Source organism: Mesocricetus auratus, unplaced genomic scaffold (genome assembly GCF_017639785.1).
Source record: "Mesocricetus auratus isolate SY011 unplaced genomic scaffold, BCM_Maur_2.0 Super-Scaffold_100004, whole genome shotgun sequence".
NCBI classification, from domain to species: Eukaryota; Metazoa; Chordata; class Mammalia; order Rodentia; family Cricetidae; genus Mesocricetus; species Mesocricetus auratus.
Window position 1 is genome coordinate 4568368 of NW_024429189.1, and position 21546 is coordinate 4589913.

The following is a 21546-nucleotide window of genomic DNA, read 5'->3' on the forward strand; positions in this document are numbered from 1 at the left end:
CAAGCCGTCGGGACCAGGAACAACCAACCTTCAACATAGACTGACACCTGTGGCAGCAGGCTACTCAAAAGAATCCTTGCCACTTCCCCTATAATGTTCCACTCTGGCCAGCTGCAAAACGGCTCTTCAGTCAGCCATGCGGGGGCCTCACCCCTCCATTTTTGCTTCCTGTTTCCCAAGGCACTCTAATCCAGGCCTGAGTCTTAGGTATTTCTAGGTCCCCGGCAGCTACTTCGTATGCAGTAGGTGCTCAATAAATGTACGTGAGAGACAAGCTGGCAGCAAGGCTGGACAGCTCCACGTGAGTAAGAGTACAAGTGTCTAGTTGTTAATTCCAGCACCCAGTATCCCTGTCCCTTTCCGATTGGGCACTGCTTTGTGGTGGGTAGAGCTGCACAGGAAACCTCCATCTTTCTGCCCCAGCTGGGGCAGAAGTGGGAGCCACCTGGTACCAGCCCCTCCTTTGATTCTTTGGACATCCAGAGGTTTTGAAACACCCTGGTTCTTCCTGGATTCATTCAGGCATCTTCTGCCTGAAATGGATACAATGTCCCTGATACAGGCAGATAGATTGCGGGCAGCTGTCCGTCTCCTTCTGTGGCCTGTGTGGACTCAGGTATAGAAATCTGAAAGAGAGAGGGACCTAGACAGCAGGATGGGGGCATGGACGGCCCCCTCGATGTCAGCACATATTCCTTGCTGGCTTCCTCAGACAGTGAACTTTCTGTCTTGTCCCAGGAGTGAGCAAGCTGGGGTTGGAGACACATACATGTGCCAAGATGACCTCACCATGGGCCTCAGTTCGAGAAAGGATGGTCTACCCATGCAGTCAGCTGGTTCTGGGGAGCCAGGGTAGGCAAGCACGGGAAGACAGAATGCCCGGGCTCGCCACAGCAGTATGGAGACCCCCGGGGTTAATGACAAGGAAGGAACTTGAGGAGGTGGGTCACCCACAGAGCTATGCTCGGGTTTCACAGCCCTGCTCTTCTGGCCAGCTGGGAGAATTGCCCGCTTGGCAGCTGCCCAGGCTGGCCAGGAAGCTGGGGTAGTGGGAGGTGCATTCCTTCCCCAGTGATAGGCGGGGACATTGGGCCGGCAGCGCGGGTGTGGCTGGCCTAAGACCCAGATGCAGCTTGGGAAAGAAGGGAGGGGCAGTGTCCTGGCAGCCCCCTTCATGGGCAGGGCTGGAACTGACTGCTGGCTAGCTGGGACCTCCCTCTGCCTCTGGCTGAAGGGACCATGGAATAGGTGGGAAGACCATGGGTAACTGTGGGGTTGCAGGACAGGGCTCCCCTGTGGGGGGTGGGTTCCGCAGAGTGCCTTCCCTCCCTGGGTCTCCTTCCGCCCTGTTGCAGCCTTCAGAAAGGGCCCTGTGTCTGCGACCTCGGTCCTGTGGCCGAGCGCTCATTCCATGTGTCCTATGCCCTGATCCTTGGAAAGCCGAGGGAGGGAGTCGCAGGGGCCAGAGGGCAAGTTAATGAAACAGCTGTTCTGAAGCAGGAGGAGCAGGCTGGGGGCCTGGCTGTCCCATCCCCCACCCCTGCCACGACTGGCACGTGGCAGCTCCCCAGGCCAGCAGCTTTGGCAATGGGCACAGTCTGAAGAGGAAGGAGGTGCCTCTGGCAGGTGTGTGGTGTCTTAAGGAGGAGGCACTGCCTGGCCTTGCAGAACCTCGCCTGGGTCCATATCATGCTGACTTTCCCTTGCTAGGACCCTCTCAGGAGCTTCTGGAAAACTAAGGACAATCTAGGCTAAAGGTATGTATGGACTCCTGCCAAGGGGAACACCTTCTGGTCTCATCCGCAGAAGCCACGGAGACTGGCAGCTGCCACTGTAGGGATAGGGATGGCCCGAGAGACTGTAAGGCCAAGGACAGCTCCTGTCTGCAAAAACAACCACTCCCACGCCCAGGCTTCTCATCCTAGACTCCTGGGCCCTACCCTTGGGGTGAGGTGCTGAGGAGGACGGTTTGCTCTGGGCCACTCTGTCTCCTGCTGCGTCCAGTGAGGACTCAGGAGCGCTCACAGGTGGGATACGGTGCCACAGTGGATCCAAGTCCCGAGGCTGGGGGAGGTTGGGGACTCAGGGGAACGTTTGGCTTTTGGATGGCAGCGCCCTATGCTCAGTATAGCCAAATAGAGGCCTGTGACCTTGGTCACCCCAGGAAGCTTTTCGTTGCCTAAGTCTCTTCCCCTGAAATAGAGACAAGAGTCACGGGCCTCAGATCATTCAGTCACAGAGCCTGTCTGTCACACCTGAGGATGGAAGTGGCTTTCTCAGCTAACTGGCCGCTTGGTAACGGTCACCCCAGCACTCTGGGTCACAGCCAAAGCCTTGCTTTTCCTGCGGATCCCAGGGAAGAGCACAAAACCCTTTGGAGGCATCCTTCCTATTCTGTGCTGGGCAGGCATCCACTCCCCAGGAGATTCCCTGGGTACCACTATTCCTGGAGCATTCTTATTATTACATGTTGGTGGGTAGGATGTTGGGGAGCTTCCTGAAGGAGGGACTCTTGATGAGCCCTTAAGGGGAGCTGGAAGGATTGTGGATGGGACAGAGAGAGATGAGGCCCCTTCAGCCAGTAACTGAGTCCCATCTGAAATCCAGATGCCTAGGGTGGGGTGGGAGTGTCTAGACACCACAGCCTCCCTTGGCTTCTGTTGGGAGCCACTGTAGGAGCCGTCGCTTGTGTGGGGTTGAGTGGGGACCGCCCCGGGGAACTGTACCAGGGCCCCGCTGACTCTACTGCCAGCATCAGTTTGGGGCTATTGCCCCGTTGCCTCCTTCACGTGGCGACCCTGGCTGTCCCTGTGCCAGTGACCGTGCACTTTCCTATCAATGCGGCCACAGCTCCTCAGGAAGCTCAGCTGGACCCTCACCAGGCCCTGGATGTTCTCACCTCAGTATCGTACTGTCTGGGTCCCTCATGTCCTGTGAGGACACAAAGCGTCCCTCTGAAGGCCCTTTCTCTTTTTAACTTTATTAATTTATTTTTTACATTCCAATCCCAGTTCCCCTTTCCTCTTATCCTCTTGCTCCCCTGACTCCCCCCTACCATCTGCTCCTCAGAGAGGGTAAGACCTCCCCTAGGAAGTCTACCAAGTCTGTCCAATCATCTTGTTGAGGCAGGACCAAGGCCCCCCCCACCCCGTGTCTAAGCTGAGCAAGGTATCTCTCCATATTTGAGGGCCCTTTCTTATGCCTAGCCCACACAGTGTAAAGGATTATTCCACAAAAGTTCTCATGTGCCCTTCCTCATGTCCCCTAACTCCTCTTCCTTAGGCCTCATTTGGGATATCTGCTAGCTATGTCAACCCCTCTCCTCCGACACCCTCACCTTACCCAGAGCTGTCTCCCCTGAGCTCAGCTGGAGCCTGCTGTATATCCGACCGCTGGTACATCAATGCTGAATGAGCGAGTGAGTGAATGAGTGAGTGAGTGAGTGAATGGGTGAGTGAATGAATGAGTGAGTGAGTGAAAGAGTGAATGAGTGAGCGAATACATATCTTAGGGAAGCAGCAGAAAGAAGCCCAAGGATGTAGTCCGGGGAGCCTCAGTTACACGGACATACACTTAGTCAGCTCCTACGGTGTCTGCGCTGCACCCCATCCAGCCTGACCCTTGTGTTGGCTCCCCAAGGTACAGAAGCCCTAAGTCGCCATGGCGTCACTGAGCCGAGCCCTACGTGTAGCTGCCACCTGTCCTCAAGGGAGACCTGCTCGGAACCTGGGGCTACAGCCCCTAGCCAGGGAGGCCAGGCCCTCCACCGAGAAGAGTGTTCCGTACCAGCGGACCCTGAAGGAGGAGACACGAGGTTCCTCGGTGCTGCGCCAAGGACCAAGCCAGCCTCTGCCCAGCACAGCTGATGTTGTGGTCATTGGCGGAGGCAGCTTGGGCTGCCAGACCCTGTACCACTTGGCCAAGCTGGGTGCGGGCCGAGCAGTGCTGTTGGAGAGAGAGCGACTGACCTCTGGGACCACCTGGCACACAGCAGGTGGGAGTCTGGGTGCTGGTGGGTGGGTGGGTGGGTCACGGGTGGGGTCAGTGGGGAGAGGCAGCAGAGTAGGAGAGCAAAGACGTGTGATTGGGGTGGAAGGCCAGGCAGACTTTTCTTTCCAGAGAGCTGTGCTAGGTAGGGAGAGTGGTAGGCACTGCCTGTGGCCCTCTGAGTCGGGGTGAAGCTGGGTCCAGGCAGCTGTCTGAACCAAGAGCAGAAGCCCCTTACCCCAGAGAAAGCCCCAGGTAGAGGCAGGCCTGCTGGAGAATGGACGGACCTGTGCGGCAGGGACTGCACCTTCTGTGGAACTCTCCTGACTGACCTTGTGCACAACCGTTAAGCACCCACAGTTTGCATGTCCTCAGCCCCAGTGGCGTGCTGGTGCACAGCTGCCAGTATGGTGTGTGTAAACACTTGTATCTCAGCCGCTGTCAAGAGGCCAGCATGAGGCTGCTGAACTTAGACCACGGGGAGCTGACACAGTCTGGCAGAGCACAGTGTACTGCCTGTAAGCCAGTGGTTCTCAACCTGTGGGCCGTGATCCCCTGGGGGTGTCTTTCTTATCTACATTATGATTAATAATGGTAGTGAAACTACAGTTAGGAAGTAACGATGAAATATTGTGGTTGGGGTCCCCACAGCGTGAGGAGCTGTATTAAAGGGCTGCAGCAGTAGGAAGCTTGAGAACCGCGGCTCTCCACCCTCACCTCATCTCCCAAGGCCAGGACCAGCTGGGCTGTCAAGCTCTGCCTCTCCATGTCACACCAGCCTCATCTCTGGCCTCTGCCACTCAGGCTCTGCCACCTAAAAGCAGCAATCTTGGGAAGACTGGGATATCTGGATCCAGCCAGTTTTGTGTCTCATAGTCACCTCTCTGTGACTTTGAACTCAACTGTTTGCTGCCTATGAATTTTACCTATAACCTCCCCAAGTCAGGTTTGGTGGCCTAGGCCTGTCATAACAGCACTTAAGAGACAGAGACAGAGAGAGGAAGCGTTCAAGTCCATTCTTGGCTACCTAGGGAGTTTGAGGCTAGCCAGGGTTTCTCAAGAGCTGCTGAGCATTCTTGAGGTCACCCTTAGCTAGACTCTGTACCAAGTCTGGCACATAGATGGCACATGTGAACAGGGACCCTTGATATTGTCACTTGGACCTGCCCCAGAATAGCTCTAACCTCTAACTGTGGCAGGCTGCATCCTACTCGGTCTCCCTGGGCTCCCCATTGCTGCCCGTCATTTGTCTGGAAGAGGTGGGTGTGATGCCACCTCTCGGGACTGACGGTGCCCTGTGCTGGGCCAGGCTTATTGTGGCAGCTGCGGCCCAGTGACGTGGAGGTGGAGCTTCTGGCCCACACGCGGCGAGTGGTGAGCCGTGATCTGGAGGAGGAGACTGGGATGCATACAGGCTGGATCCAGAATGGTGGTCTCTTCATTGCGTCTAACCGCCAGCGCCTGGATGAGTACAAGAGGCTTATGTCGGTGGGTATGCTGCTAGGGAAAGCTGGGCATGCTCTTGCAAGGGGCTCAGGTGGGTGACTATATTCCCTGGAGGGAAGGTGGGGTGTGTGCCTTTTGAGAGCTCACATAGATGCTGTATTCTTTGTGGGGGCACAGTGGAGGAGGCCCCAGCGGCAAGTGCATGCAATAGCCCCTTGGCACTGGAAACAAGTGCTTACAGATATGGGTTCAAGCCCTATTGCTGCTCTTTGCTGGCTGGGCTACCTGGGTGGAGAGACTTGCTGGGAGGTGGGATGGGGCTCAGCTGGTAGCCTCCTTGATGGGCACAAGTCCTGGGTTTCACCTGCAACTCTGCATGTGGTGGCTCACCTGCTCTCAGACCTTGAAGTTTGAACTATTCGGAGTTACTGTTTTACCTGTGATGTCACCTGAAGCCTGGTATATTGGTGCATGCCTCTCACCCCATCAGAGAGATCCAGAGTTCAAGGTCATCCTTGGGTATATATTTGTGACCAGGCTGGGCTACATAACATCCTGTCTCAAAAAGAAAAGCATTCTTAGGGAATCTCATCTCCAGTCAGGTGGAGCCCTGCTAAGTAGGACATTACCTCCACTTCATTGGCTGCTCTTGGTCCAGTTAAATATGGGGCATGGTCTGTTTGACAGTGCCACCAAGGCAGGATCATGTTGGTGTTTCTTGGGGGCAACCTGCAAACCTAATCCTCAGACCCAAAATATGAGACTGAGGATCATTTTAATTTTATTATGACATACTAGGCAATGTGTAGCTCTTTCCTGTCGAAGTTCTTAATCAACTGCACGAATGACTATCAGCCCATTTCTGGGAGTAGATGTTGAGTCTCCCAACACCATCACAAAGCTGCCCTGGAGCAGATGGTAGGGCCAAAGGGGTGTGGCTCCAGACCCTGCCTCTGCACTGGTCCCACCCCTTCACCCTCTTGCTGGAGCAGAGCCTAGGGGTCCTCTGGACATGGAGATCTGCTCAGACTTCTAGAGGCAGCAGGGTTGGGGTTGGACCTACGGCCCTGGGTTGGGTGGGTGGCCTGAAGACCGGCTTTCCACAGGCTCAGGTATTAACTTCTGGGTCCTTCTAGCTAGGTAAGGCCTATGGCGTAGAGTCCCATGTGCTGAGCCCAGCGGAGACCAAGGATCTGTATCCACTGATGAATGTGGATGACCTCTATGGGACGCTGTATGTGCCACAGGATGGTACCATGGACCCTGCTGGCACCTGCACTACCCTCACCCGGGCAGCAGTGGCTCGAGGAGCTCAGGTACCCATCACTTCCAACTCTGGGTGTTTGCTTTGAGCCCATCCCCTTTCCCTACAAGTCCCGAGGCCTGAGAACAGGCTCCATCCTTGGGCTGAGATGTGGTCCTGCGCCAGTTGGGACCGCTCAGCCTTTCGGTCCATTCTGCTCAGATATCTGCATTCCCATCATCTCCTTTCACACAAGGATCCTACTCTGTTACAGAGGAAGTCTCTGGATCTGTTTGTTACGATAACTCTTCCTGCCAGCCTGGGCCCACTGCTGCATCAGTTCCAAATGAACATGCAGACACTACATTAGTCATAATACTGTTGGTCGTTGGCTTGGGCTTCTTATTGGTTAGCTCTGTCTTAATTATGAAGCTGTCTCTATTAATCTAAGTATTTCCATGTCGTCTTATCTTACTGGAGGAAGAGTTGGGACCTGTTACTCCTCTCACGTCTTACATAATGACTGACTCTCTGACTACACTTCCCAGAATCCCCCTTGTCTCCTAGTCCCACCTACCATTCTGCCTCATTGGCCACAGTGCTTTATTCATCAACCAATAAGAGGAACATATGTACAGAAGACACCCCCCATCTATTCTTACCATTTTGTCTTCCCTTGCTTCAACCCCACGCTTACTGTAGAAAAACTAAAAATGACAAGCGGGGACCGGATGAAAGTACTTGACGCACAAACATGAGGACTTCATTTGTATTTCCAACATTCATCTTGTAGGTGACTGTGACCTCAGTGCTGGGAGGTTAGTTAGGAAGAGTTCTGGGCTTCCTGTCTACCATCCCAGTGGACGCAGTGAGTCTAGGTTCAGTGAGAGATCCTGTCTCAAGGGAGCAAGGCAGAGAGTGACAGAGGAGGGCACCCATGTCCTCTGACCTCCAGTGTCTTCATGTCCCACTTTTGTGTTTGTGGCTGTGATAAAACACCCTGACCAAAAAAATAACTTAGAGGAGGAAAGGGTTGACTGGGCTTACAACCAGGTTACAGTCTATAGCTGAGGAGGAACTCAAGCAGTTAGCTGCTTCATATCCCACAGTCAAGAGCAGAGAGAGATGAAGGCATCCATGTTACCTGCTTACTTGCCCAACTATCTTTCTCCACTCATGCAGTTCAGACTTAGCCTAGGGAATGGTGCTGCCTACAGTGGGCTGGGCCAATTAACAATCAAGACAATTCTCCACAGACATATCCACAGGCCAACCTGATCTAGATAAGTGCTCAGTTCAGACTCTTCCAAGGTGACTCTAGGTTGTATCAAGTTGACAGTTAAAACTGACCAGCAATATGTGCACCTATGCACATGCACACATACCCAGACACCACACATAACACATGCGCGTGCACACACATACAGACACCATACATAACACATGCACACACAAACACACACACACAGAGACACCACACATAACACACATACCCAGACACCACATATAACACATACACTCAGACACCACACATAACACACACACACACACACACACACAGAGACACCACACATAACACATATACTCAGACACCACACATAACACACACCCATACACCACACATAGCAAATGTACACACACCCAGACACCACACATAACACACACACAGACACCACACATAACACACACACACAAACACATACACACTGAGAAACCACACATAACACACATACCCAGACACCACACATAGCAAATATACACACACATCTAGACACCACACATAACATATGCACACACAGACACCACACATAACATAGGCACACACTCACCCAGACACCACATGTCACAGACACACACACACACACACACACACACACACACACACACACACACAAATAAGCAAAAAGAAAGTAAAAACATCTGGCAGAACTGTGGGCATTTTGGTGTGTTACTCTCTAATAGCTCCCATGAAGGCATAAACAGGCACATGCGTTGCCTGTGTGTGTGTGTGTGTGTGTGTGTGTGTGTTCATTGAATGTTCCAAGAGGTCTCTCTCTTGTAGGAGGGAGGAGCTTTATATAAAGGTTTACAGCACAGTGGAAAAAACCCCAGGTAGAAGAGAGCGTGTTTTCCTCCTGTTGATATTAGAGGGTCAAGGCCAGGGCAGTAAGCCAGGACTAGAAAACAGGAAGCACTTGGACTGGAAAACAAGTTGCACTTGTAGGCTGACCAGCAACTCACAGACACCAGGTGGGGCTGGGGCCCAACAGGCACACAGCATTTGGTGACTTCTTAAAAAACACACACACACACACACACACACACACACACACACACACACACACACACACACACACAAAGTGATGTACAAACAGTTTCCTTCAAGTGAATCTCACTTACTGAAAACAGTTAGCTGTCCTCCCCTATTCTGAACAAGTGCCCTCACCCCTCTCACATCTGCACAAAATTTCCAACTAAGGCAGGGAGTAGGCTCTGCCTCCTTGCGATGTGATCAAATGAGGGAAATATAATCAGAAAGTGTCCCTCACAGAAGCAGCATCCCCTGGTCCCATCCAGTCTGTCGGGGATGGAGGTCAGGCCTTCAGAAACACCACATGGTTTTGGGTGCTGTTTTTCTCCACCTCAGGTCATTGAAAACTGCCCGGTGACTGGCATTCGTGTGAGGACGGATGACTTTGGAGTGCGGCGGGTGGCAGCAGTGGAGACAGAGCATGGCTCCATCCAGACACCCTGCGTGGTCAACTGTGCAGGTGGAACGTCCCTCTGGCTCCCCCAGCTCTAGTCCCACCCCTTTCTGGGCTGGGAAGTCGGGACAGGCAGGAATGCTGAGGAATGTCCTGTGTCCACTTGGGTGGCAGCTAAGATGCTCTCCATTCTGTCCCCAGGAGTGTGGGCGAGCGCTGTGGGCCAGATGGCTGGAGTGAAGGTCCCGCTGGTGGCCATGCACCATGCCTATGTTGTCACTGAGCGCATTGAGGGGATTCAGGTAATCGATGGTGCCAGATTCTCTGCAGTGGGAGGGCTGGTGAGGACAAGGACTGTGCCCTGAGACCTCGCTTGGGCACAGACAATGGCACAGTCCTCAGACATAGGCACCTTTCTATGCAATGGAGACCTCTGGGTGCTTACATGAGTTGGCACAGTGAATCTGATGGTATGGCCTACCTTGGACACCAGGGCCTGGCTTGTCCTTGATATCCCTAGTCTGGTAGCCAGGGCTTTGGTGTACCATCTCAGAGGACACTGGTTCCTGGCACTCAGTACCTCTCTGAGAGCCTCTGCTGAGCGAAGTCCAGACCTGCAGGCACCCAGAGTTAAATGTCCCCTGCTCTCTCTTGTTGATGAAAGTTTCTTGTCCTGCTAGGTCCCGCTGCCCTTCAGCCCCAAATAAACACACGGACGCTATATTAGTTATGAAACTGTTGGCTGATGGCTTGGGCTTCTAATTGGCTAGCTCTCTCTAAATTATTTAACCCATATCTGTTAATCTATATATTACTACGAGACTGTGGCTTACCTGTAACCCAGCATGTTACTCCTTTGGCAGGATGGCGTCTCTGGCAGACCCTGCCTACCTTTCCCAGAATTCTCCTCATCTCCTAGTCCCACCTACCCTCCCGCCTCATTGGCCGAACAGTGGTTTATTCATCAACCAATAAGAGAAACATATACAGAAGGACTTCCCCCATCCCTCTCCCCTCTTGTCCAGCTTAGCTCTTTCCTATGTGGGTGACTGGCAGTTTTCTGACGCCTTGCCATTGGTCACCCTGCTCCCCTCCACCAATCATCCGAGCACGTCTCCCGACTCCTCCATCACTCATTCTAACCCACCGCACCCATCCCCCTCTCCTCTCTCTACTCCCATCTATTTCCCATGCATCTGTCCTTCTCTTTCTTATTGATCCCTCTTCTATCTATCTCTCCATCCATTCCCTTCTTTCTATCCCTTTTGCTACCCTCACCCCTGATTCCTCCTCAGTGTCCTCTTCCATCTACCCAGCCGTTTTTGCCCATCTACTTACCGCCCATCCATTCCCGCCCCTTCTTCTTTATTACCTTTCATCCACCCGCCCACCCATCCACGATCCACCCCTCCCTCTCCTTTCCTCCACCCACCCACCCACCCCTCCCTCTCCCCCGTTCACCTTTCCCTTCTAGCCTTCCATCATTCATCTAATTGCTAATTCTTTTACAATGAGAGTTGGACCCTCTCTCCAGCCAACACTGACTGGAGGGGCTTCATGTTTCTACTCCAGGAGGTGAGGCTAAAACAGAGAAAGACCCAGTTTTTGTACGAAAAGAAAAGGGGGATCCTGCAGACAAGCAAAGGAGCAGCAAGGGGTTCTGGAAGGGAACACCCCCAGGGGTTCCAGGGTTCTGAGACCTAGTACAAGGCACTTCCTCTGCCAATGGACTATATCCAAAGACACTTAACTGACTTCCCTTAGGCTAATCAAATGTGGCCGGCCACGGGATGCCTGACATCCCTAACCAAGATTTCAGGACCAGTTTGATATTTTGGAGCTACTTGGAGAAGGAGGTCATACCTCGGTGGGGGTTTGAGGCTGATGGAGAATGTCCATCACACAGAGCATGGCATTCGGTTTTGACTGACAGTTCAGAGAACTGAGCCATAGGCTGTGGGGTGAGGAGTGTCAGAGGCCAGAATGTTCTTGTTTAGGGACCAGTGATGAGAGTCTTGGACACCTGGACTCCCCCCACCTTTTCCCCACGCTCAAAGTTTTGTTCCTGGGGCCTGCCTCTCCTACCCTGCATGAGCTTGGCTTCCCTCCTGCCTCCAACATGTCAAGCCTGGCTGTTCCACAGTGTGAATGTAGGAGTCAGTATAGCAAAAACTTGGGTCTGGTGGGTTCCAGCCACCAATCCCAGGGCAGCTCCCCTGAACACACTAGGTCCTTACTCACAGAGACACCTACCTTGTACCGTATTCGGTGAACAAGGAAGAATGGCCATGCTGAATCCTGAAGCCCAGAGCGGGGGGGGCCGCTTCCCAGGTGGCCACCAGGGGTCACTCTCGGACCATGAAGGAATCCAGGAGAGCCAAGCTGAGGCTGGGAAGGTGTAGTGTAAAGGGGGACAGGAGATATGTCCTGGGTTGAGGTTTCCGGGAGGGAAGCCACAGGGTATCCACTGAGGGACACCACCCCTCAGTCCTAGCTACTTTATCCTGATCCCTGACAAGGTTCCCCTTCTGGAAAGCAGTAGGATGGACTGCAGCTGGCCATCCCCCTCCCGAGAGCATCAAAGTCATAGGAAAGCTGCAGATATTACAGAGTCACCCAGGGTCTCAATGCTTCAAGACTGTGCTGGGTACAGTCTGGTATGATAAGAGAGTTCCTAGGTCCCATGCCTCCATGTGGAGAGCTCTATGGCTTTGGCTCTGCTGGGACCAGGCAGGAGGCTGAGCCAGGGCTGGGAGACTGCCCCAGGGTTCATGTCAACTGTCCTCCTGCCCATGTCAGCTCAGAAAGCTCCTGGGACCTTGTAGCCCTGTGCTACAGGACATTGTCCTCCTACAACATCAGGCTCTGGCTACAAGCGAGGACTCAAGCCTTGGGTGCCCATCTTCCATGGTGGCCAAGAGCCCTCTCAGCTTTGAGGAATTGCCAACGTCTCTGGTCCTAGCTAGCTCTGCCCTGACCTATGGACGTGGGCCCATCCCATTCAAGGCGTGGTTATGTCCTTCTTAGTTTTCATCCTCCTCCTGCCTGCTCCTGCAGGGAGATTGTTGCCTTAGCCAGGTGCCAAGCACAGGGCCAGAGCTGTGGGTCTGAAGCCAAACTCTTCCCATCTTCCCAGCTCCAACCTAGAAGAGTGTAACCACCATTCCGAGCCCCAGCTCCTTTTTCTTATACACACACACACACACACACACACACACACACACACACACACGTGTGCATGTGTGCATGCATGTAGGGAACAATTTATGGAGGTCTACCATGTGGGTACCTGATGTCAAACTCAGGTTGTCAGATTTGGTGGCAAGCTCCTTTACCCAGTGAGCCGTCTCGCTGGGCCATCTTTCCCTTCTCTCTTCCCCTTCTTATTTCTGCTACTCCTTCCTGCTCTTCTGTCCCCCCCCCCTCTTTTGTAGCTCAGGCTGCTTTTGAACTCATTTTGTAGCCAAGGATGAACTGGAACTCCCAGTCATCCTATGCACCTAGTTTGTGCAGTGCTGGGGACTGCAGCCAGGTTCCCAGACTTGCTGGCAAGCAAAGCACTCTATCAGCTGGGCCCCATCCTCAGACCTCAGTTTCCTTTTCTGCGGCGTGGGTACTGCTTGTGCACGGGGTTGTGCCCAGGCGATGTAGTGATCAAGGTACCAGCCTCTGGCAGGAGCTCCCCGGGTAGATGTGTTGACAGTGATGGTGACAGAGGAGCATGGAGTCACCTAGCCAGCTGCTGCTTCAGAGGAACTAAGAAGAGCAGGAGCAGTCAGGCCGACTTGCAAGAGGAAGCAGCCAGCAGGGTTTGAAGCAGCTAGGGGAGAATAACCCAGCGGTTGGGTTAAAAATGGGAGTAGGGCCATGGTGTCCACTAAGAGTAGGGTGGACTCCTGTGTATAGAGAGCAGTAGAGTTTCTGGGTGGACATGTGTTGCTGAGCTAGCATGTGCTACGTTATTTGAGTTATAGGGACCTGCAGGCGAGTCAGCACTGAGGTGGGTACCATCCTGCTGGGACAGGAGCAGGCCGCCAGGGGGCTCCACAATGCCGTGCTATGGTGCTCTGGGGTTCCTTTATCTTTGGAGTGTTGGTGCTGGTGGTGGTCCTGGCAGAGCTAACTGTATTTTAAAGTAGTATTTGGTTACTGAAAGTATCATTGAGCTCCTGAAAGCAGCCCTTAACTGGGACATTTTCATTACCTTTTACAAATGAACAGGGCCACTGCATGGGGCCCTTGCCTGTCTCTGCCTGTCTCCTTCCCTGCTCATCTCTAGTGTAGAAGAAGATGCCACAGGTCTCCGCAGAGCTGTGCCTAACTCAGGGTATGGGAACCGGACCTACCAGGCCTGCCTGACGCCTGTGGCCTCTCTGCTCTGCCTTCCAGAACATGCCCAATGTCCGAGATCACGATGCTTCTGTCTACCTCCGCCTGCAGGGGGATGCCTTGTCTGTGGGTGGCTATGAGGCCAACCCCATCTTTTGGGAGAAGGTAAGACCCATAAGGGTCCCATAGTGGAAAAACAGAGGTGTCCTGGCCCCACCCAAACCGAGTGCTTCTGAGAGCTGGCACTCAGGTACACAGAAGCTAGGGAGGTATTGCTGTGCTCCTCGGCACGAGGGAGCGCTAAGACTCCAGCGGAGCTTTCAAAGACCCCAGTCTTTGGTCTGCCAGCAGCAAAGGTGGCCTCTCTGAAAACCCCCTGCCCCTCCCCAGGGCCACAGTGGGGCCTCTGGGCTGGAGGACCAGTCAGGAGATCACATAGGTGTCTCAGCCACATGTCCACAAACAGAATGATTAGACGGCAATTCTGCACCAAATGTCTCTATTTCTGGTAAGTGTTGAGGAGACTAGGATAGTAGTTCCTTAATCGTCTCAAGATGTCTGGAGATGGTAGCCAGGCGGCAGTGGTGGTGTGCATCTTTAATCTGGACTTGAACCCCCAGAGATCCCCTGTGCCTGCCTCTTGAGTTCTGGGATTAAAGGTGTGCACCACCATGATTGGCTTAGCTTGTCCTTCTTAAAAGCAGAAGGAAGATCAGAAGGCCACGCACAGGGGAATGGTTGGGAGGGCAGGTGCGTGGAGGTTTCTAGGCGGTTGTGGTAGGTAATTGGGAGGCTCCAGAGAAGGGCAGGGCTGTATGGTTTGAGAGAACAAGTTAGAGCCTAGAAGCTGGTGCCCAACTGGAGACCACAGAAACAGTCCAGGGAAGGAAGCTAGGTGGGGGTGGGGCGAGGAAGGGAGGGGGTGGGTGGATTGTGAGCCCACAGGGGAGTCCCGACCTCTGTCTCATCCGACCTGGCAGAAGTCAGTCATGTGCCCTACCTGGTTAGAGGCTGCAGCTCTGCCAGAGGTGGGCCTGGGAGGGTTGGCGCTTTTCCCATGGCAGACTGACAGATTTCCCATGCTGCCTTTGCAGGTGTCAGACAAGTTTGCCTTTGGCCTCTTCGACCTGGACTGGGATGTGTTCACCCAGCACATTGAAGGTGCCATTAACCGTGTCCCTGTGCTGGAGAAGACGGGGATCAAGTCCACTGTCTGTGGCCCTGGTGAGTGGGGATGCTGAGGCTGGAGCAGAGGCATCCTTGGGTCCATCTGGGTGGCAGTGCCTTCCTGAGGGTGGCCTGTCTCGTGCTACCTGGGCTTAGCTAGGTGATTTTTATTTCCTCTCTAGGAAAAAACCCAAGCTAGCAAGGGCAGCATTGTATCCCTGGGCTTCTTCTGACCCCAACACTAAGACTCTAGATCCCATTCGTCCCTAGAACGTGGGGTTTTCATCTGAAAATGGACATGTAGGACCTAGCACCATGTGAGGCAGAGTGAGGACGGGGAGACGGACTGTGACTCCAGCACAGTGATCACCTGGTGGAGCCCCCAGCTTCACACCTTAATTCTCACTTCCCCGGCCAGGGTCCCCAACCACTGGATTCACCCCTTGTTCTTGGGTATCCAGAACTCTGTAGGCTTAGAGATGAGCCGGACATGGAGAGATTCCTGGCCAGGGGTCCCCAAGGCCCTGCCTCCTCTCTGTTCTCCAGGAGGCTAAGAAGAGTGAGTTTAGCTCCCAGAGCCTCTCCCTGTAGGTTTTCTACTGAGTAGCCACTGTTCACATGGTACTCCAGGCTCCATCCCAGAGTGAGGGTGCAGGGCTGCCCGAGGAGGATCCTAGAAAAGAGGGCGTGCTGGAAAGTTGGTCCACGATGACTGGCTCTGATGGTGTGAGATCCAGGCAGCTGCACCTTGGAGATAAGCGTAGAACAGCCCAGCAGCCCCACACACCTAGGGCCTGTGTCCTCATTCTTGCCAAAGTCCATCTTTTCCTTGGGCAAGGGTTCCCAGCCTGGCAGGGGAGACACAGGCTGGGCTGCCTAGCGGAGGGGACCTGTCTCAGTTACGTTTCCCCCTGACAAGATCAACTCAATGGAGAAAGGGCTTGCTTCGGTTCACAGTTCAAGGGTACAGTCCATCATGGCAGAGAAGTCTTGGATGGGGAGCTTGAGTCGGATCCACAGGCAGGAAGCAGAGAAATGGATGCTGGTGCTCAGTCTAGGACCCAAGTCCAGGTCCTCTCACTCAATTAGCCTAATCTAGAAAATCCATCACCAGCATGCCTCGAGGCTAACCTAATCTAGATAATTCCTCACAGTTGAGAGGCTAACCTCCCGGGTAATTCTAGATCCTGAAGACCAGTATCAGTCACTATAGGGTAATTCTAGATCCTGAAGACCAGTATCAGTCACTATAGAGCCAGTCAGTGCTGGGCTGTGATGTAAAATGTGGTCTCAGCAGAATCTCAGGGATGTGTTTCCTGCTTTTACCGGGTGAGCTTTGCTTCCTGTTCAGGTCCCTTGAGGCTCAAGCTCAGAAAGACGTAGGGTAGCCCAAAATGGGTCTTCAGCTCCACAGGCTAAGCAGCCATGACTGGGAGCCCCTGAGCTCCACAGTTTGTGACCTGGGAGGTAGGGACAGAATACCAGACAGCAGAGGTGGCATGCAGCTGAGAAGTCACAGGCTGGGGACAAGTCAGACACTGGGAGTAAAGCCTATGGATGAAAGGGGACGGCAGGAAGCCAGGAAGCCAGGAAGCCAAGGGTCTTCCATGGGGCAAAGTGGCCAGGCCATCTCAGGAGAGATGAAGGGTCCCAGATGGAGGGTGCTATGGCCCTCTGGGGAGTGTAGCCCTCACCGTCTGGGCATGCTTGGTGACTACAGAGCAGCCAGCCCAGTCTGTGTTCATGGGGAAGACAGTGGCACCCACCGGGTGTAGTCTCAGGGAGGCCAGATGGAGTCAGCTGCTAGCCTCCACGAGCAGGAGAGCACGCCTGATCCAGGACGTGGGCGAGGGCGGTGACTCACGTCCCTGCTCAGCCAGAGTGGGACCGATGGTGAGAAACAGGAAGAATCCCAGGGGCATGAATGTCCCCAGAGGCTCTCTCTGTCTAATTAGCCTGGAAGCTGTCACTCCTCCGTGGGGCCCTGATCTGGGGCACGTATGCTTAGGAAGACAGCTTGGGTCTGTTCTCCTAGCAGTGAGGGTGTTTGGGGATGGGGTTCAGGGGTGGGTAGCTTTTCTCCTTGCCAGACAGCTCAGAAGTTTGGGCTCCAGAATTCAGAGATGTCCTAGCTCCAGACTTTGGGAAGCCTGGGGCAGACAGACAGACAGAGCTAGGCTGAGAATTCAGAGCCAAGGTGGGGTGGCAGATTTAAGTCCTTCCACCCATGCTGCTGGGGGCTCCAGTATCCTTAAGTTTATCAGTCTTGCCTATGTTAAAATCTAAGGGACTGTGTACTCAACACCTGCCCTCCTGACCAAAGTTCCATCCCTAGCTCTGCCAAATCTGCTTGGGACCCCTCTCTTATCTTTTTAGACCTGGACATGGCTTCCATCACCCTCTCCACCTACTCTGGTCCTACCTAGATGACTGCCCCCACCCTCCCTCATACAGTCCAGCCTGACACGGGACCCTGGAGAGTCACCGGCACTCCATCACAGGCCTTCCTCCCCTCTGTGAGGCTTCTACTAGGAGGCTGAAAAGCCGTTGGCCCTGAGGACCAAATTCTTCTCCTTCCCCATTGGTTTTTCAGCGTGGCATCTCCATGATCTTCGCCATACTCAGTTGGCTCATCAGCTCTGCCTTGGCCTTGAACCCGCTCTCTGCATGCTCACTCAAATGCCAAGTCCTTCCAGAACACACACAGGGCTGATGTGCAACCATGAGAGAAATGCCGAGCTCACATTTGGTCGGCGTGTATGGTGTGGCAGATCAGGAAAGCCTGTTTCAGCTTCTCACGTGCTACTCCAGGACCATTTCTTGTGGTCCAAGTACACATCTGGCTTTGGCCTTATGTGCTTTGGCACTGCTATCCAGGGATGAGTCCATCTGAGGGACAAGTACTCGGTTGCTTGGCCCTGTCTCCCCCGCCACTGCCCTCTGACGTGCCAGCAACTTCCTACTGTTTGAAACCTCCCTCTTCTCCTGGTTGCCCCTCAGCTCAAACACTGTGCCCGACAGCAGGCCGGGCTCTAAACACCCTCTGGGGGGACGATGGGCATGCTACTTCCCTGCCTGCACAGGCTAAGAGCCTGGGATTGGATGGATCCAGGAAGATTTGCACAGCTTCCTCTCCTGTGATAAACACTGGACAGTGATAGTTCACACCATGCAAGACTGCGGGGAACATCTAGCTTAATTTGGGGCACCTTTTATGAGACACCCTGATTTTTGCTTGCTTGGATCTTTCTGTCTTTCTTGCTGTCCGATCGGCTCTGCTGGGTGCAATCTGTCTTGCTTAGAGCTATCCCCAAGGGCCAAGCACGTGATGGGCTGGGTACAAATGTTTGTAGGCTAACCCAGCCCTGTGGAGTCAGTACTGCAATCACGATTGTACAACAGAGGAGACTAGGCCACAGAGAGGCAGAGCGCCTTGCCTGAGGAGTCAAGCGGGGATGAAGCCATGACTGGCTTCAGTGTCCTCTGATCTCTGAGGCAGCCTGGCAGGAAAGAAAATATGATCATCCATCCATCCATTCATTAGTTATTAACACATATTGAGTACCTGGCTAGCAGACAATAATACAGAAAGATGGTAGTCCAGTGAGGGGAGCTGCAGCACTCTATTGAGTCAGTATACTGCCCCTTGTTGGTGGGACAATGACAATGTTCCTGAGATGAATCTGGGCCCATGGGGCAGAGCTGATAGGTCGTAGGTCAGGTGCTTAGGGGAACAGGGACAGAGGCAACTATGGAGGCTGCCTGGAGGAATCAGTATTGCCTTGGGTTATAAGGATGGAAGGTTTCAACAGAGGAGGTGTCCAAGGACCACTTTCCCATCCCTATTGTCCCAGGGCAGCCTACCCCAAGGGCCTGGGGGACTGGAGGAGTCTTAGGCCTCCCTTCTTTTCAGAATCCTTCACACCTGACCACAAGCCCCTGATGGGGGAGGCTCCTGAGCTCCGCGGATTCTTCCTTGGCTGTGGCTTCAACAGTGCAGGTGAGGGGGCACCTGATGGGAAGGCCCCAGTGGTACGGAGACAGGAGACCTGGGGTGCAGAATGCAGCCCCTCAACACCCAGATGTGAGAACAGGGGTTGGGTGGGGCTGCCATGGAGATAGGGGTATAAAGTTGGGTGTGGAGGGAGCAGTCTGTAGCCCTGTGCCCCCCATCTCACCAGGCATGATGCTGGGTGGTGGCTGTGGGCACGAGCTGGCCAACTGGATTGTGCACGGGCGCCCAGAGAAGGACATGTACAGCTATGACATCAGGCAAGTATGATGGCTGGCGCCAGAGAGCAGAGCATCTTGGATGGGACAGCAGGGCAGAGGGCTATTTTCAGAAGGAATCTTCCTTGAAATCCAGATGATCTCTTGGAAGTGGGGCAGCAAGGGCGGGAGGGAAGAAGGCAGTGAGATTGGTGGGTGGAGTCACTGGGTTTGGTAGGCCTCTGTGGACTCCGGGATCTCTTGGCCCAGGTCCTGTCTGACCCACTATCCACATCAACAGGATCCCATCATTCTAATGCACACACGGGGAGACTGAGGCTAGGGAGAAGAGCCCAGCAGGGACCATCATTAGGACCAGGAGTGGGGCTCCCTGTCTGGTGGCCACACATGAGTCAAACTCAACACGGGGCCACTCTGTGGCCAAGATGCAGGACAGTCAGCATGGACAGACTGGTGTGGGTACAGAGAGTGACTGTGGGGCAAAACCCTGGGCACTGAACCATATAGCTTGGGCCAAATGCTGATGACAGGAGCCTGGAGGCATTGTAGGCTTCTGCAGCCTGCTGTAAAGGCTCCCAGGCAGGAAGCAGGAGACTCCCTAGCTCTCCCAGGCTCCAGGTCCCTTTCTTACAATAGTCATTTTGACCTGTGCAGTGTGGCCCATTCTGGGGTCATACCAGGCCCCGCAGGGCAGCCCAAGGCCTGAGCAGCCAGGCAAGAAGCTGCTTCTCGGCCTGTTCTGTCTGCAGTTAGTGTGTGTTCCTGGCCAATAGTCTCCAGGAGGGACCCATCTGTCCTGTTGGCCTGACACGAGGACAGAGTTGGGTGGAACGGCTGCTGGCTCAGTGCAGGATGTCCCACTGCCCTGCCAGCTTGTCTCTTCTTGGCTGGATGAGAACATTGCACCCATGGGGGAGGTGACGTCTGCCACCATGAAGACAGATGGCGGATTCCGAGCACCCCAGAGTGCCACCCCCTACCGGGCTTCTGGTGCTGTGAGGTCTGCTCTATCTCCTCAGAGGCTGTCTGCAGCCACGCCTATCCTTTCCTCCCAGAGAAGAATGTTCTAGAAATGATACAGCTTCAAGGGGCCTCAGGGAAGGCCCTGCTCATATTCCTCCCGCTGCAAACAGAGCGGGGCAGCCTGACCTCCTTCAACTGTGTGCTCACAGCCACAGAACCATCCTCAGGGCCATCTTCCCAGCATCAGGGTTTCATCCAGCCCAGACAAGATCAGCCTGTGGCACACCTGATAACCCACTGTGGACTCCAGACCTGTTTGCAAATGTGTGTGTGTGAGTGTGTGTGTGAGAGAGAGAGAGAGAGACAGAGGGACATAGAGGAAGACAGATACACAGAAAGAATCATAGGGGCCCGGCATGAACCAGAACATGACTGTCTCTCTTCTGTGGCCATACCTAGGCCAAGGGCAGGATGCACTCCTTCACCCTCATCTGTAAGGAGGCACCTTCAGTAGAGGACGTGCCTGGGTAGGGCAACTAGCGCTGGGTCCTGGGCATGTCTAGACCCTAGCTGCAAGGGAAGGTCCCAGGGCTTGCTCAGCACCAGTGGCCTCCAGACCACAGTAGATGCTTCTCTTACAGCCGAACAGATGGATTGTGGTCACCCACCCCAACACGCCCAGCTGTATGACCCTGGGCTAGTCCTTCCTCTTCTCTGAGCCATAATTTCTGCATCTATGAAATGGGAAGATGGGTTACCCACCTCCCCTAGGAATCGTGGGACCATACATGTGGTTGCTTTACCCAACCTGGCAGAGATCAACTGTGGACTGGCCTCCTCACGGCATCCTTAGCTGGGTTAGCCGGGAGAGGAGTGGTTTGTGGTTAAGTGAAGAGGCCCAGACTCCAGCTTGGAACGCTGACACAGTGGTCCATCTCCTTCACTGGTGGCAGGCGTTTCCATCACTCGCTCACAGACCACCCTCGCTGGATCCGAGAGCGCAGCCACGAGTCCTACGCAAAGAACTACTCAGTCGTCTTCCCCCACGATGAGCCTCTGGCAGGACGCAACATGAGGAAAGACTCCCTGCACGAGGTATACCGGGCATACACAAGATGAGGTTCCTGGAGGGCCTCGGGGTGCTGGGCTAACAGACACGTGTGGGGTACTCTACTGTAAGCCCTTGTTCCATGAGATCTGTGTAGGGTGCTATGCCAGGGTTGGGGTGGGGGACACTAGCTCCTGCAGGGGCTTTAGGCTAAGTGGAGAGGCAGATGTCCTGAAAAACAGACTTGAGGAAAGGAGAGAGAGCTTAGTTGGAAAAGTGTTTGCATGTAAGCACGGAGACCTGAGTTCAACTCCCAGAACCCACAGACAAAAAAAAAAAAACAATCAAACTGGTCATGGCAGCTTATGTTTATGATCCCAGAACTGGGGAAGCAGAGACAGGAGGCTCCTGGAGGCTCCCTGAGGCTC

The 21546-nt window shown here is 54.0% G+C and overlaps 1 protein-coding gene across 7 annotated transcripts in view; it reads left to right on the forward strand.

The window, feature by feature from the left end:
• Positions 1 to 916: 916 nt before the first annotated feature.
• Sardh (sarcosine dehydrogenase) overlaps positions 917 to 21546 on the forward strand; it is a 61263-nt gene continuing 40633 nt past the window's right edge. The window contains exons 1-13 of one of the 7 annotated variants that reach the window (XM_013124712.3): positions 1129 to 1248; positions 1501 to 1626; positions 1711 to 1757; positions 3640 to 3994; positions 5297 to 5475; positions 6570 to 6749; positions 9324 to 9447; positions 9583 to 9683; positions 13771 to 13875; positions 14805 to 14934; positions 18791 to 18877; positions 19059 to 19149; positions 21024 to 21165. In XM_013124712.3, the coding sequence (XP_012980166.1) occupies positions 3661 to 3994; positions 5297 to 5475; positions 6570 to 6749; positions 9324 to 9447; positions 9583 to 9683; positions 13771 to 13875; positions 14805 to 14934; positions 18791 to 18877; positions 19059 to 19149; positions 21024 to 21165 (1473 nt within the window). In that variant the 5' untranslated portion in view covers positions 1129 to 1248; positions 1501 to 1626; positions 1711 to 1757; positions 3640 to 3660. Of the gene's footprint in view, positions 942 to 1103; positions 1249 to 1497; positions 1758 to 1806; positions 2028 to 3639; positions 3995 to 5296; positions 5476 to 6569; positions 6750 to 9323; positions 9448 to 9582; positions 9684 to 13770; positions 13876 to 14804; positions 14935 to 18790; positions 18878 to 19058; positions 19150 to 21023; positions 21166 to 21546 lie in introns of those variants that run through there. The other 6 variants (XM_040745165.1, XM_040745166.1, XM_013124713.3 and 3 more) reach the window with 6 other exon arrangements.